General features: G+C 49.5%; 1 protein-coding gene across 1 annotated transcript in view; it reads left to right on the forward strand.

Annotated features, from left to right (window-relative positions):
- The window catches only part of valopa (vertebrate ancient long opsin a), a 107,258-nt gene extending 90,296 nt beyond the window's left edge, over positions 1 to 16,962 (forward strand). Inside the window, exon 5 of the mRNA XM_085994741.1 lies at positions 13,634 to 16,962. Coding sequence (XP_085850867.1) covers positions 13,634 to 13,855 — 222 coding nt within the window. The 3' untranslated portion in view covers positions 13,856 to 16,962. The remainder of the gene's footprint in view (positions 1 to 13,633) is intronic.
- The last annotated feature ends 362 nt before the right edge of the window (positions 16,963 to 17,324 follow it).

Here is a 17,324-nt window from a genome sequence, read left to right on the forward strand (position 1 = left end):
CAACTGAGCAAACACTCCCTGGAATACTACTTCCGGGATAGACTGGAAGAAGGTCAAATAACACACTGCTATACAATAACTACCACTAGGGGCACTACCTACATGTAACAAGTCCAGAACAGTCCCCGTCTGGGGTCGTTAACGACCCCACATAAGCCTAACTCTACTTGTCACTGGGGTCCTCTGGTGACAAACGAAAGACCACCTCAGAGACAGGCCGAGAGAAGACCTTTGCTGTTCCTTCTTTGACGACTGCAATATGCGTCCCCCAACTCAGAAGTCCGTTGGTGTCGACGATAGGATGCAGCTTCCGTAGACTGTTGTGAGGGGGTAGGTTGTGTTCTGCTGCTATGCATTTCAACTCTTCTGAGTAACACTCGTGTTGGACACTCTTCATCACAAGGATTTTGGCTCTCGAGCTCCTCTTCAGAGGGACTCTTATTGTTCCATTTGGAGAAACGCTTGAAGCGTTTGGTGCTCATCAGGTGCTTAGAGATTTGAGTGACGTTCGCTGTGACTTGTGGGCGTATCTCGGAGTCAGAAACAGGGTTGAGGAGGTCGAATGACTCATTGGGTTCAGAGGAGTGCAGGGACGGATCCTGAAGAAAAGCTGGTCCTGACAGCCATGTCGTGCTGCTGAGAAGGGACGCTGTTACAGATCTAGACCCATGGTCAGCTGGGTTCAGGTCTGTGGGGACGTACCTCCACTGGTCGGGGGATGGGGACTGTCGGATACGTTGGACCCTGTTGTTCACGTAGATGTAGAACCACCTAGTTTGGCTATGGATGTATCCTAGCACCACTTTGCCGTCTGTATAATACTTGATGCTGTCGAACTTCAGATCCATCTCCTCCACTATGAACTCTGCAATCTCAGCTGCTAATACTGCTACGCACAGTTCCAATCTGGGTATGGTGAGGTCTGGCTGGGGTGCCAACTTGGCCTTTCCAAAGATGAAACCGACTTTGCTTTGTCCATCTTGAGTGGTGACCTTCAGATAAGCCACACCTGCGATGGCCTTAGCGGATGCGTTTGCAAAGGCACAAAGCTCCTTGAATTGGACATTTGAGGGAGAGAAGGACGCATAGGAGCGAGGTATTTGGATCTCCTGTAAGTCTTGAAGTGAGTCTCTCCATCTGTTCCACTCTGCTTCCATCTCTTCAGGGAGGGGTGAATCCCACTCTTCAGCGCGTGTGGAGAGTTCCCCGAGGAGCAGCCTGCCTTGTATGGTGACAGGCGCTAGGAAGCCGAGAGGGTCATATAGGCTGTTGACTGTAGAGAGCACTCCTCAACGTGTGAAGGGTTTCTTGTCATCTAAGGCTTGGAACGTGAATGTGTTTGTTGCTATGTTCCAAGACACTCCTAGGCTACACTGTAAAGGGAGGTCATCAGTGAAGAGGTCTAGATCATTGACATCCTTAGCACGATCTTCAGGGGGAAAGCCTCCATTACTGCTGGTCTGTTAGCGGCTATTTTGTGTAGCCTGAGGTTGGATAGTGCAAGCAGTTCCTGAGCTCGCCCAAGGGCACTGATGGCCTCTGCTTCAGCAGGGAATGACTTCAGTGCATCGTCGACGTAGAACTCTTGTTCGATGAACCCTCTCACATCACTGCCAAAGTCATCATCTTCTTCCTTGGCAGCCCTCCTTAGTCCGTATATGGCGACAGCAGGGGACGGGCTATTGCCGAAGACATGGACACACATTCTGTAGTCCACAATGTCACTGCTGGGGGTCGTTGTTGCAATACCACAGGAAGCGGAGGAAGTCTCTGTGGTCTTCTCTCACCACAAAGCAGTGAAACATGCTGGATATCAGCAGTGATGACGACAGGCTCTTTCCTGAATCTCATGAGTACCCCCAAGAGGCTGTTGTTGAGATCGGGCCCTGTGAGGAGTACATCATTGAGAGAGACTCCCTGATATGGTGCACTGGAGTCAAACACCATGCGGATCTGTTCCGGCTTTTTGGGGTGATAGACTCCGAAGAAGGGGAGGTACCAACACTCTTGGCCTTCCTGGAGTGGAGGAGCTAGCTCTGCATGATCGTTGACAAGCATTTCTCGGCAAACTCTAGGAAGTGTGCTTTCATCTTTGGCTTCTTCTCTAGTGTGCGATGGAGTGAGTTAAGACGATTATAGGCATACTCCCTGTTGTTCGGCAGCTGTCGTCTGGGGTTCTGGAAGGGTAAGGGTGCAACCCAGCTGTTAGAGCTGTCACGAGAGACCTCATTGTCCTTAATCTGAAGGAATCTCCTGTTGTCAATCGATGGAGCAAGCTTGTGGTCACTGGTGGTGCGACAGAAGACTGACTGACCCAGGTTCTCTCCAGCAAGCATCATCTGTGTGCTGTCTGTGGAGATCAGCGCTGGGGGGTTCTGAGGCTGGGCCGTATGACTGAACTTCTCTGTCACTCGGATCTGACTACTGCATGGGGTAAGGTAGCTTGGACGACCATTCTCCAAGATGGAAATCTTGAGTGTGCTCACCTGAGATGGCTTGTGAGCACCCCTGAGGCACACGTCTCCAACAACAACCCAGCCGAGGTCTAGCCTTTGGGCGAAAGGGGCGTCATGTGGACTGTTGATCTGTTTCCTTACCTTATGTACCCTCAGGATGTCCCTGCCCAACAACAGGAGTATGCCTGCGTCTGGATCAAGAGGTGGGATCTCGTCTGCAATGCGTCTCAGATGACTGTGGTGATGAGCTGCATTTGGAGTGGGAATCTCAGAACGGTTGTCGGGGACTTGATTACATTCGATGAGTGTAGGAAGGGGGAGACTAATCTTCCCGTCAGCTGACTCAACAACATAACCACAGGCCCTCCTGCCAGCTGTCTCTGAAAGTCCAGCACATGTCTTCAGCGTGTAAGGCGACGGACTTCCTTTGACCTTGAAGATGTCGAAGAACTCGGATCTTGCTAGAGAACGAGTACTTTGTTCGTCTAGTATAGCATACATCTTTTCAGATTCCTGGAAACGTCCTACAGGGTACACATTAACGAGGCATATCTTGGAGCATGCTCTTGCGCTCACTCCTTCTCCACACATCTCGGTGCACTTGGATATAATCTCCGGACCGGCAGCTCCCTCTCTCTCCCCGCCGTGCTCTGAGGCGGGAGGAGGCGACTCTGACTTCCAAGGAGCTGGGCCTGGGTGGAGTGCTGAAATGTGCCGATCACTTTCACATTCTGTGCATTTTGCATCTACCTTGCAGTTCTTAGCGAGATGGTTCGTGGAGGAGCAGCACTTGAAACATATAGAGTTCTCTTTGAGATACTGTTTGCGGTCTTCCAGGGACTTCTCTCTGAAGCCTCTGCACTTCTTTAATGGATGGGGCTTGTTGTGGATGGGGCATTGTTTGCTCATATCCTTGGATTTCTTCTGATCCCTTGTGTTCTCGGTTGAAGACACTTGCGTTTTGTGGACAGATATTGGTGTCTTTCCATGTCTGTCAAACTTGTCTCTTCTGGCAAGTGCTGTGTGGGAGGAGAAGAAGTTGAAGCTGGGGTCTGTCCTGGCTTTGGCTTCTCTACGGATGAAGTTGGCAAACACAGAGAATGGAGGGAAGGTAACTGTTGTGTCGGTACCATTCTACCTAGACACAATTTAGGACTCAGAACTCAGAGATTCAAACATGAAGTGCTTTATTGGAAGGAAAGGAAGTTCTGGAAAGTTCCGAACAAAAAGAGCTAAACTTAACCGAGAACACCCAACCATTTAATTCCTGTGACAGCGCCACCAGAGGTGGGAGGAGAACACACAATAGAACACACAATACATAACATTTCCTCCCCTCTTAAATGGAAGGTCCACATTATTCCTCAACAGGTAAGTTACTTTCAATGCACTCAACTAACCAAGGGTAGAGGTAGACTGCCTCAAACCCTGACTTTACCCTGGGGTTTATTCTGCCCCAGTCTTGTGGGTAAGTCGCTAAGCCTACAGATCCAAGCGTCTTGGAGGCCGCCGCTCTCTGACAGGATACCGGCGGTCATCACTGGCTTCCACAGCAGTAGGCATTGACACAGGCCTAGATGGAGAAGGTGCCTGTGTCAGTTGAAAGTCAGGAGTTTGCACAGGTGGAACAGTCTCTTTGACTTCCTGTGTTGGAGAAGAGCACTGTGGCAAAGGATGCTGGTTTGCAGTATCATCCGGAAACAGTTCAGGCCAACCAGCCGTTGGAGCCTCTGTGGCTGTCTCTGCTCCTAGCAACAGTTGATCTGTGTGCCTTCTCCAGACGACGTCCTCAGCAGTCTCAACCGTGTAAGACACAGGGCCCGTCTGCGCGATCACCGTAGCAGGAACCCATTTCAGTCCAGTGTTGTAGTTTCGAGCTAGAACGTGCTCTCCCAGATGAAACCGTCTCTCCTTGGCTCTTTTCTCTCTCTTTTCAACTTGAGCTTGTTGTTGACGATGGACAACCTGCTCTACCCTTGGAGGTTTGAGTAAGTCAAAACTTGTCCGCAACTGCCTCTTCATCATGAGCGAAGCGGGGGAAGTTTTGGTTGTGGTATGCGGCTCGTTCCTGTAGGACAACAGGAAGCTGTTCAGACGTTGGTGGATTGAGCCCTGACCTTGCGATGCCTTCAAGGCGTGTTTCAAAGTTTGTACGAACTTTTCTGCCTGGCCATTAGTAGAGGGATGATAGTGCGCAGACCTGATGTGTTGGACACCATTCACATGCAGGAAGGTTGCAAACTCCTGTGATACAAATTGTGGACCGTTGTCACTTACGAGTTGTTCCGGTGAGCCATAATGGCTGAACATCTCACCAAGTTTCTCAATTGTTTTCTCTGCCGTGGTAGACCTCATCACAGCGACCTCCGGCCACTTGCTACGAGCATCTACAACCACCATAAACATCTTCTCTTCGAAAGGACCGGCGAAGTCCACATGTACTCGCTGCCACACTTCTGCAGGCCAATCCCAGGGGTGTAGGGTTGCCAGCTGTGGAACATTCCAGACCCTTTGACATGGGGAACATGTTTTGGCTTTCTCCTCAATATTCCCATCGAGATCGGGCCACCAGAAGTAGCTTCTTGCCATTTCCTTCATCCGAACCATCCCACTGTGGCCTGTATGAAGTTGTTGCAGTATAGTTTCCCTCAGAGGTGGCAGAATGATGACACGGCGTCCCCAAAGAAGACAACCTGCCTGGACGGAGAGCTCATTTCTTTTTGAAACGTAAGGTTTCAAACTAGGAGAATCTCCTATAGCTCTCCCTCGAATTACATCGTCCATTACCTCAGACAGGACTGGATCGTTGCGGGTGTACTTTCGCACCTGAACTGCAGTGACAGGTGTTCCCTCCACTTGTCTAAAGTAGAAGATGTCTATCTGACGAGGCTCTGGGGGAGTAACAAGCAAGGGTAGCCTCGAGAGACCGTCTGCGTTGCCGTGCAAGTCTGATTTGTGATATTTGATGTCGTATGTGTGTCCTGACAACAGTAAAGCCCACCTTTGCATTCTGCTTGCAGCAAGAGACGGAATTCCGGTGTGGGGCCCGAAGATTGAAGTCAATGGACGGTGGTCCGTCAGGAGTGTGAACCTTCTCCCAAACAGGTACTGATGAAATTTTCGAATTCCAAAAACGATTCCCAAGGCCTCGCGCTCGATCTGCACAGAGTTACTCTCGGCCTTGTTCAAGGTGCGTGATGCGAAGGCGATAGGTTTCTCTTCACCCGAAGGCATGATGTGGGATATGACTGCTCCCACACTATATGGTGATGCATCACATGCTAGCTGCACGGGCAGCTTTGGGTCGAAGTGTGTCAGGACCTCCGATTTCAGCAATGCTTTCTTTGCTTGGGCGAAAGCTTTGTTGCACAATTCAGTCCATTTCCATGTTTTGCCTTGACATAGCAACTGATGTAACGGCTTCAGCAATGTTGCTAAGTCTGGAATAAACTTCCCATAGTAGTTAAGTAGCCCCAGAAATGAACGTAACTGGCTCACATTCTGGGGTGCTGGGGCCTCCACGATTGCCTTGACCTTTGACGGCGCCTTATGCAGGCCAATAGCGTCAATCACATGCCCCAGGTACTCAACTGAAGACTGAAAGAATTCACATTTGTCTTTATGAACTCTGAGTCTGTACTCTTTCAGTCGTTGTAGTGTCGCATCCAAGTTCAGAAGATGATCCTCCTCATTTGTCCCAGTGACAAGGATGTCGTCCAGGTAGCACTGGACTCCTGGCAGTCCACTCAAAATCTGATCCATTGCCCTTTGGAATAGAGCAGGGGCCGACGTAATTCCAAACGGAAGGCGGCAGTACCTGTATAGCCCCTTGTGTGTCACAATTGTCAGCAGCTCCTTTGATTTGTCATCGACATGCATTTGTAGATAAGCCTGGCATAAGTCTATTTTGCTGAACTTTTGCCCTCTGGCCAGGCCCGTAAAAAGATCCTCAATGAGGGGAAGAGGGTACAGTTCCGCAGACAGCACCGGGTTAATAGTCACTTTAAAATCCCCGCAGATTCGAACAGATCCATCCTTTTTCAGGACAGCAACAATGGGTGTGGCCCATTTGCTCACACTCACAGGCTCCAGGACTCCATTCTCGACTAAGGCCTCCAAGTTAGCCTCAACTTTTGGCCTAATTGCATAGGGTACAGGTCGGGCTTTGTGAAACTTCGGCTTGCTGTCAGGTTTAATGTCCAGTCTCACGCTGATCTTTTTCATGCTCCCAAGTTCCCCATTGAAGAGTTCTGCATGTTTGTTTAACACTGCAGTCAGACCTGACTCCCCTTTTGACATCATGCGGACTGCAGGCCAGTCCAGCGTGATTTTCTCTAGCCACGCACATCCCAGTAGCGATGGGTAATTTCCCTTTACCACATATAGTGGCAGTTTTGCAGTCTGTCCATTCAATTTAACTGTCACCTCAATGGCGCCTCTCATGGCCACAGGTTCACCGGTATACGTCTTTAGCACAATGTTTGTTGGCTGAAGGGTAAGGTGCTTTAGCATTTTGTTGTAGACAGTGTCTGAAACAAGGGACACAGCCGCGCCTGTGTCCACCTCCATCCGCACTGATTGTCCCTCCACCAGTGGTGACACCCATTAGCCAATTGAATCACCTGCAACCGTCAGTATGTGCACCTCTTCCTCCTCAGAGGTGTCGCTCCCCTCTGTTTTGCTTGTTCCATCATGCTGCACTGAATGAACACTCTTTTTCCTCTCTTGTCCAAATACAGACATTTTGCTTCCATGCTTCCCAGCTCTGTCTGTTCTTTTTTTACCTCTACAGGCGCGTTCAATGTGACCCTTTTTGCCACAATTTCGGCATTCCAGCTCCGTACACCAGCAGTCATTAGCGTGTTGGCCCGTTTTCCCACAACGGTAACATGTGCCGTTCCGCGCACCTTTAGGCTCAGATGACACCTTGTGAACTCTCCCTGTTGAACTCAACTGGTGAGCCTCCTTTTCCGCCATCTCCATGGAGACACTAACTTCAATGGCCTTTTCAAGAGTAAGGTTGTCCTCAGTAAGAAGGCGCTTCTGTGTGGCTGCATTTTGCAGACCACACACGAGTCTGTCTCTAATGGTGTCCTTCAGCACCTCCTTGAACTCGCAGTGTTCTGATAGCCTTTTTAAAGCAGCAATAAACATCATCACTGATTCCCCCTCCTCTTGATTCCGTTTGTGAAATCTAAATCTCTCAGCAATAACCAGAGGTTTTGGTGAAAAATGTGCTCCAAGAATTTCCACTAGTTGCTTATATGTTTTAGTTCCTGGCTTATCTGGCTGCACGAGGCTGCAAAGTAAATTGAATGTCTTCGGCCTGATTACACTCAAAAAGGTAGGCACGACCTTTTCATTTGCCACCGCATTCGCCAACACAAAATAGTCAAAACGTTCCGTATATGCGCTCCATTGCTCCACATTTTCATCAAAATCACCGATGTTTCCTAATATAGTAGCCATCTCACGTTTCAAATTAAAATTTCTGTTTACTCACTGCCGTAACGTTAATGTGATGCTACAATCTCTGTTCCGAGTGTTTTGTAGTCGAAAACAAGAAAGTTCCCACAACACAGATTCATCCGATCCTCGTCGCCACTTGTTGCGTCGGTACCATTCTACCTAGACACAATTTAGGACTCAGAACTCAGAGATTCAAACATGAAGTGCTTTATTGGAAGGAAAGGAAGTTCTGGAAAGTTCCGAACAAAAAGAGCTAAACTTAACCGAGAACACCCAACCATTTATCTCCTGTGACAGCGCCACCACAGGTGGGAGGAGAACACACAATAGAACACACAATACCTAACAGTAACGTTGTGGTCTAGCTTGAACCTTGACCCGAATTATGCCCACTTCTGCAGATTGAATGGAAGCTTCTCAACGATGGGACTTACCCCTCTGGAAGTGTCTAAGTTCGATAGGCCAGGAAGGTAGCCGTCCTGCTTTGCAGCTTCGAGTTCCAACAGCAGATCTCCAAGGTCGCGGAGCTTCTGGGGTTCCTTAATTGTCAACTTCGAAAAGTTCTCCAACCTGGTAAAGAGAGCCCTTTCAATGGCTTCAGGCGAGCCGCAGCTTTCTTCCAGCCTCGCCCAAGCCATCATCAACCCAGCTGGCGGATGTCTCACATTGACTGCTTTTATCCTGCATGCCTGTTCGGCGGACTCTGGGCCGAGCCATTTGATAAGGAGGTCGAGCTCTTCTCCTGCCGACAGGTCTAGGCCCGATACGGCACCATGGAAGGAGGACTGTCAGGCCCAATAATTCTCTGGTTTATCATCAAACATGGTTAACCCTGTAGTCACCAGCTGGCTGCGTGCAAGGTATTTGACAAGGTTGTAGGTGGTGGGGCCTATGCCATGGTCGCCTTGAGTATGGGCTCTGCTAGGGGTCTCAAGGAAACGAGAGGGGGTTTGCTGCTGACTTTCTCTCTTCAGCGCTCCATTCCTCTGCTCAGTGTCCTCTGTTTTGTGGGGGGGGACCCTGTGACTTGGGGCACGCTGTCCATTTTGAACTTGGTTGGTGACATGGGGCATGTTATATGGTGTGCATGAGTCTGTAGAGATGTGTGGGTCTTCATCTCTCTCTCGTAAACTGTGTGTCAGCTTGGTTACTCACATAGTCTGTGGTACGCTGTAGTCAACACTGATGTGGAACGGGAATTGAAACTTTGTTAGCTGACTCAGGATCAGCTTCCATTAAAACTGCCTCCAATATTTGTGCCTCAGCTAATGCAGCATCTTTCTCTGTTTCTTCCTGCAGGGCGTCTAATGTGGCTTGGAGACGGGCCCGTTCAACTTTTATTTCCAATTCTTTCTTGGCATAAGCTGCTCTGGCTTGGGCTGCTTCTGCCTTGGCCTGTGCGCTGGTGATGACCATACTAGCCCTAGAACCAGCTGATGACTGTGAGCCGGCTAATGACCTAGAACCGGCTGATGATTTGTAGTAACTAGAGCTTATAGACAGATTGTCACATTCTTCAGTTTCATCTAACTGTTTAAAGTCTTCTACTTGCTGAGTAGCGTTTTCGGTATTACCTTCTGCCATGATGATGTGAGGTAAGTGTGGTGTACAAGGTGAAGACTTAAGCTGGCTATGTCGTGATGGCTTACTCTGCGCCTAGATGACAGCCACTTAACTCTTGAGTCCTTGCTGCTCCACGTGGAGGGTCTCCTCTCTTCACAGCTAGCCGTATTGCTGTCTTTTCACTGTACTGGTCTCGCTAGATGTAACTCCTATCCAGTTACCCAGTCAGCTAAACACTCATTCAAATACTCCTCGAGAAGCAGGTTGCTGTTTTGAAGCTTTACTTGAATAAAATTGTGAAACTGTAAACAAAGACAGAGTATGTTTTGTACACAGAGGTAAGTTAGATGTTACATAAGATGCAAAAACATGTTTATGAAAACAGAATAGACTGCTTAACACAGATAAGTAGGTAACTGTATAAATAAATAGCACTGAAGCTAACCCTCAGTAGCTAGCAGCTAATAAACTTCTTATGGACAAAGTATCGTCAAAATACTATACTGACAAGGTTGTTATCATGTTACCAAACAAGGATACTCACAGACATTGCGTCTTGCCTAGCGCATAAGGAAGGATGGAGGAGGATAGAAAACAAGCTGTCACACGTGGACATGTTCACAACTGAGCAAACACTCCCTGGAATACTACTTCCGGGGCAGACTGGAAGAAGGTCAAATAACACACTGCTATACAATAACTACCACTAGGGGTGCTACATACATGTAACAAGTCCAGAACACTTTACCCTCTCAGATGGCAAATGCTGCATGATACCTAGGTATCTAAAATAGGATTGCAGCAGTAAGCACTGCTTCTTATTATTGTACTCCAGAGAGAGCACCTTATATAATACTCTCTCCACTAAGGATTAGCTAAAACTGACTAAATCCTCCAATCATATGATATTGCACAGTCATCCCGTGTAAAATTGGAATTGCCAGCAAAAAAATTTAGGGGGAGAAATTCATTATCGCCCCGTTTGGGAGCGGTAACGCTAATGATTCCCAGCTTTCATGAAATTGGGTTTAGCGCTCCAGGAAGGAAATGGAGTGCTAAAGCGCTCCACTGTCTTCCTGGAGTGCTAAAGGATGCAGGCTGCACAATGGGCCGTGCAGCGCTGCCGTGTTCAGAGGCTCCTTCCCTCCCTTAAAGGGAAGGGCCATCGCTGTAGGCTCTGCATTGGGAACAGTCAGCTGGTCCCCGACGGCGGCCACGATTCAGCTCAATCAGCCCGATGCACTTGAGCAGAGTGCCGGGCTGATCAATCGCAGCCCAGGAGAGGAAAAAAAATTGACCAAAACCATTTCAAAAATTTAGGGACGTACCTCGGCAATCTCCCCTTTAACTTTCACTCCTGAAGCGCCCGGCCTCCCGATCAACACCTCCTGCAGCTGAATTTAGCGGGAGGCAATATTCTCACCACGCCCAGGCAGTAATTGATTAGTGCTCTGTTATTGCCCCCCAGAGGTGATAATGGGAGGCGCAGAGGTACCCAATTTCTCCTCCTTAGGATTTTAGAAATTGATGATTTGTATGTTATCCTTAAAAATTCTCATTCCATGTGACTGAAGGGCAAGCCCAATGTCATATTTAGTTGCACTTTACTTGCTTGACAGACAAGAAAAAACTTAGTCCTGCCTAAAAAAATATAGAACTTATGAAAGCACATATTAACTAAAGTTCAATTTCATTTTAGCTTGGATTTCCAGACTGTTCTATTTATCAATTAATTCAATCTCAACTATAAGTCCTTGGAATGAGAGGCAAGATTTTGCAAAAATTGGAAGCTAAAGTCCAATAATCTTGTCACAGCGAGAATTTTATAGCAAGGGTAAGTGTAACCTTAACTTTTCATATTAATGAAAATGCATTCCTGTGTTTGTAAAGAAACACAATCAAATCATTTGATGTCTGTGAAAATTCGATAATGGCAAAAAACAGATGCGAGCACCGCAATGCGAGATATGCCCACGCCCATTCAAAAAGCACAGACAGCACGTTAACATTGTGCTGCCTGCTAACTATCATGATTGCAGCACACAGCCTAACACTGAATGTGCTGCTGACAGGCTATTCGCTCAGCAGGGGGCCATAGTTTGCATTGCTCGAGTGAGGCTTGCTTTACTTATAGCTAGCCTGCTCCTCTTAAAGGCAGTCTGCACCTCTTAAAAGTGAGCTGCTTTCTGGTGATGAAAAATAGTAAAAGCGCTTCAGCACTAACATAAATGGCTCAACAGGCCAGGGAAAGGGCACCCAGAGTCTTGGACATGGCACCCGAGCTTTGTGCAGGGGGTCAACACTGGAAGAGAGTCTTCTAAACACAGGGGGCTAGGAGGCCCTCCAGAAAAAAGGATGTGGGACCAGATTGCTGAGGTGGTCACTGCCTGCAGTTTTGCCCCCAGGACCTGGCTCCAGTGCCAGAAGAGGTTTCATGACCTCAGAAGAGTGGTCAAGGTCAGTGAATACATGTTCCAAAGCCATCGCCTACCAACTGCATCACTGGCCTCACACACTGCTCAATGCACAACCGCCCTCCATCACTTACCTACCAACAATCTCTACCAAACATGAGGCACACCTCACATTCCTAGCTTCACCTCACCCCCTTGGAGGAGACGGTGCTGGCCATTCTTGGCAGGAGCATGGCTGAGCCCTTGGTCAGCAGTGGGGCAGAAAGAATACAAGGTGCCTGTATCTTCATTTGTTATCCTCCTTCTCACACCCCACATCCCCTTCATCCCACAATATCTTCTGATTTATAAGCTGCACATGGTGTAAGCATGCACCTTTTGCTTCAACCCCCTTCACTCACCACAATACTACCCTTGTGCCTTCCTCATTACACACACCCAAGGAATCCAACCTGCCAAGCCAGTGGTTGAACAAGGGGGAGAGGAGAGTGAAGAAGAAGATGAAGAAACACCATCACTCGATTTCACACTCCCAGCCACCAGCTCCTTGCTCCTTGAAGTCGTCCTGCAAGGCCATCTGCAGTGTCCCGCACTGAAAGTCAGCAGCCTTCCACCAGTCATGCTGCAGCCACTGGAGTAGCACTGCGTAAGTGCACTAGGATAGGCAAAGGCACACATGAAATACACTCACTAAGGGAATGCACGAGGGTCATTAGTTGATTTTTTGATGTAATATTGGATGCATATATGGATAAAGTTGGATTGGAAAGTTTGCTTTGCGGTGCCTTTTATTTCAGCATTTTGCCCAAGAGGATGCTGTGATGGTCAGTAACAGAGGGAAGGTAAGGTGTGGGATGAATGTTGAAAGGGGAATTGGGGTTGTGTTCACTGGTACCGAAGGCGGATGATTCAATCCTGGATATCCTGGCCAGAAAGGGGCTGTCAGGGTTGCCTCCTTCCTTCTGCTTCCTCCTCTTCTGCTTTTCCTCTCCTGCTTCCTGCTTCCTCCTTTTCTTTGCTTCTGCCTCTTCCTCTTCCTCCTCACTCTGTGAGCAGCTTCTCCCCTTTGCTGCCTCTGCTCCTCTCCATGTGATGCTGCAGCCCATGCAGGACTGCATCTAGAGCCCCCAGGACTGGGAGCAAGTGGTGTTCTCAGAGGCCTTCCTTTAGAAGCTAAAGCCTTACAACCATCCAGCAGCACTCCCTGCAAACTTTAACAACTTTTTAAATGTATTACACCAAGCCACTACTCCAATAAAATGTAAAGAAACCAGTACAAAGCAAAAATCTAAACTTACCTGAAAGTTGTGTGTGTTGCTTTAAGAAGTGCTGACAGTGGGTCTGTTGTACTACTGCATGCATGTTCTTCTGTGTGTGGTTTGGAGAGGGTGTTAGTAAGAGTGGTGACATCCAAAATACCAGACTGTGCATCAATTTAGCATTGCATGCTGATTGACGTCACAATCTGGATCATTTAAATATATGAAGCGAGCGCAGGCAATTGCCGCACTGCTGACCGGCCCAAAATGGTGGTCGCCGCATTCCACGCCGGAAGCAGGTGGAAGCGATACACCCACCAATTTTTCTTCCAAACTGACGTGAACGGCCGGCGCAAACGGTTCCAATTTTCCGGCCAATGCATTTTATCTCAATTTAAAATCCAGAATGTAATAATTAATAACATTTTTATTAGAATATTTGGTTTCTGAACCATTTCTTATGTCTATCCAGTTTAGGAAATGTCTCCTTCAAATGTTCAGCCTTAGTGAACCTGACATCAACCCAACAGCAGAGCACGCAATGCAAGCTGGTAACAGTAATGAGAGAGAAATGTCTACCATTGCAACACGGATGACTTCTTACTGCAATACAGCAACAAAACATGAAGAGGGTAACAAACGTGATACCTTTGCTCAGCTGCCAATTCCTGAGAATGACGTTTGTCCAGTGTAAATGCAAGGGACATGTGACACCCTACATAAATTAATAATATATCATTACATATCACCATCACATGCAAATTGGTAGCAAGCCAAACTTTCAATATTCTCTTCTATTTCATACCAGGAATTCGCTGATCATGACAATAAAGAGCTTCAGATAAGAGATTGAATGAACACGCTCAAGAACAATGTCTAGATATGTCAGTGGTTGTAGCAGAGAGAGTTCTGTCAAGCTTGCTGCTTAATTTGTGAATCACAACTTCACATGGAGATGTAATTCACAACAGCATTGCTGAGATTTGGAATTATGTGGTTGAAGTGATTCATAGTGTACTGTACAGGCACGTACTCTTCAAATCAGTAACTATAGTTTGCAAATGCCCTCAATTATGGCAAGAATTTTAAAATGACACATTTAGCTGTGGGAATGAAAGTGTCATGCGTTATAAACCAAAAAGAGCAATTGGCTAATCAGATCACTCTGTTATCCTATGAATGAGCCCCTTGAGATTAGAAACAATCTAAAGATGACTGCTGTCTAATTTTAACCCACACATTCTGAAATCAGCATGATGTGAGGCCACAATTTCATACCTGGTGAGTTATGATCTCAGCTCATCTGAATGCGAAGGGGGCCCATAGGAGGGAGAAGAAATTGGAAAGCAAATCACCTCAGGCCAATGACATGTACATTATAGTAGCACTTACTGAGCAATATTATAAAAGATTAAGAGCAATTCTTCTTTCTAATGCCCTGGACAGAACTTGATACAAGTGCAAGAAAACTCCTAATAAAAGAAAAGTAACTTATCGGCCTAGAAATTCAGTCTGGCCACTTTTGGGGCGGTAAAGTCGGGCGGTCGCTAAAGTTAGCGCCCGCCGGAAAGTGTAGGCCACTTCGCCGAAATTCAGTAGATTTGGCCAAGAGTTTGGGCGAGCGCTGAAACTGGCGTTGCACTGCTATCTTCAGGCGTTAAGCCGGCGATGCGGACTGATAACGCTGAGGCCGGGCGCAGCGCAGGTGCGGTCATGTTTTGATTGACAGCAGACACCCTGACGCCGGCCAGCTCTTAAAGGGGGAAGGGTCGACTTTGACTGCTGCCACGCCCTGCATAGTGGAGCCCTGCAGCTAGGCCTCAACACTGCTGGTGGACCCAAATAGCGCCTGAAGCCATGGAGAAGGCCCGTGAACGAGCGCAGCGCTTCTCAGAGCATGCTTTGAGGGTGCTGGTTAATGGTGTGGAAAAGAAAAGAGAGATCTTGTGCCCGGACAGTGGCAAGAAGGCTCCCAGGAGGCAGTACAGGAGAGCCTGGAAGAAAATCGCCCACAGGGTGTCATCCACCAGCGATGTCCCCAGGAGTGCGGACCAATGCCGCAAGAAGTACAACGACCTCACTCGGATGGTGAAGGTGAGTACCCTTTCCAGTGTCCTCCTCATCCTTGCATGTGCACCTCACATTATGGGCAAAGGGACCTCAAAGGCCTAATGGGCAGCCCTCCTCCCGCAGCTATGGCACTGGCATGATCATCAATAGCACTTTCTGCACTTAACACACTGGCCAAGCTATTCGACCATGGGAGGCAGTGCACACAGCAACAGGGCACCACACTGTACTTAGAGGCCGTCCTTTCTCTTGCAGGCCAAGCTGGCGTGGAATTTGAGGAGCCAGTCTGCCACCGGGGGAGGCCGTCCCCAGTACCAGGCGCTCAGTGAGCTGGAGGAGAGCGTGGCTCGACTCATGCGTGGCCGGGTGACTGGCCCTGTTGCCATTGGAGATGCGGACCCTGTACTGGGACCCACTGGTAAGGACATGACCGGTTGGACCTCTCTCGTTGCCCTTGCGCTTCAGATCTACATCCTTTCCCACTGTCCGACCAATGCGCATAATGCCACCACTCATGCCTCCCTCGCTGATGCCCTGTCCTCACTCTAAAGCTACTCTTGTGCCTTCCTGCTTTCAGCTGGTGAGGAGGAGGTGGTCCCTGAAGCTCAGAGTGCCAGGCCCTTGGAGGAGGAGGACGACGAGGACCAGGAGGAAGGCGGCACATCGGGGGAACCCTCATCCGCGCCAGGGAATGGCAATGGAGGGGAGACGTCTGGCCTGGAGGAGAGGCAGGGGGAAGTGTTGCAGGGGGGTGTAGCTCCTGGGCCCAGTGGGGTCGAGGCACGTGGGAAGGGTCGGGCAGCACGGCGGCCTTCTCCCCAGAGGGGGGAAGTGTTGCAGGGGAGGGCAGTTCCTGGGCCCAGTGGGGTCGAGGCACGCGGGAAGGGTCGGGCAGCTCGGCGGCCTTCTCCCCAGAGGGAGAGTCCGCCCTCCAGTCCGGAGATGGTCCTCGCCCAGGAGGTGCGCCTCCTTGATGAGATGTCCGCGGCGTCGGAGCGGCGCCACAAGGAGTTCATGGGGGTTGTGGGACAGTTGCCTCAGGCCATTGAGTCCCTGGCTCATAGTGTGGTCGCTTTCGGGGAATCACAGGCCAAGGGGGTCGAGCAACTCGCGGCAACACACGACAGAGGTGTCCAGCAACTCGCGGCAGCGCAGGACAGGGGTGTCCAGCAACTCGCGGCAGCGCAGGACGCGAGTCGCGAGTCCATGAGTGGTGCCGTCCAGACACTGGCAGATCTGATGCGGGCACATACCAGGGCATTTCGGGCACTCACTTCTGCCACACTCGCTGTGGCGCGGAAGCATCGCCAGGGCACCCGCCGCCCTGCTGCAGCACAGCGGTCTGGCCTCCACCAGATTGCTGCGCTTGCTGCACTGCCAGCCCGGCCGAGTGCCAGTGTCTCTGGCGAACAGCGCGCGCCTGGCATCAGCCAGCTTGCCCCCATTGGTGCAGCCGACACTGCCACTCCCCCAGCCAAGGTGCGATGAGCTGCTGCTGAGACTGATGCTGGCCAGCCACAGCTGCAGCAGTCAGCAGCTGGCCCCTCCCGGGCCGGGCCTCGTCTAGGCCGACCCCCAAGGGCATCTGCCGTCACGCATTGTGGCCCTCATGAGCCTTCCCCCAGCCTTGCCACACCCACAGGGCCCAGGTTGAGGCGGAGCAGCAGGTCGGGCAGGGGCCGGAGAAGCCTGCATAAGGACTCGCCCTCTCGGCACACCCAGTAGAGTGTGGTGATAGCGGTTTTTTTTATATGGGGGTGTTTGTGTTCTGGGGGGGGCTTATTTTGGTAAGGCCGAAGATGAAGGCATTTTTTGTTTTTATGGGGGTGTTTGTGTTGTGGAGGGGGGGGCTTATTTTTGTAAGGCCGATGATGAAGGCCAATTGGATGGGCAAGTTTTGTTATTCCTCCCCAGGTTGTGGGAGTGACAGATGTTTTTGACTGTTTTTTGGGGGTCTCGTCTGTTTTTCTGTTTCATGTGGGAAGGGCCCTGAGCTTGTAAAATAAAGCTTTTTATTTATTCAGCATGTCCAGGTGTCATGTTTCAAGTGGTTGTTGCGTTAACCGGCTGAGGGCTTGCGGAGCGGCTGCATT

The sequence above is a fragment of the Somniosus microcephalus genome, chromosome 8 (genome assembly GCF_052327205.1).
Source record: "Somniosus microcephalus isolate GS21.2 chromosome 8, FLI_Smic_1.0, whole genome shotgun sequence".
Lineage (NCBI taxonomy): Eukaryota > Metazoa > Chordata > Chondrichthyes > Squaliformes > Somniosidae > Somniosus > Somniosus microcephalus.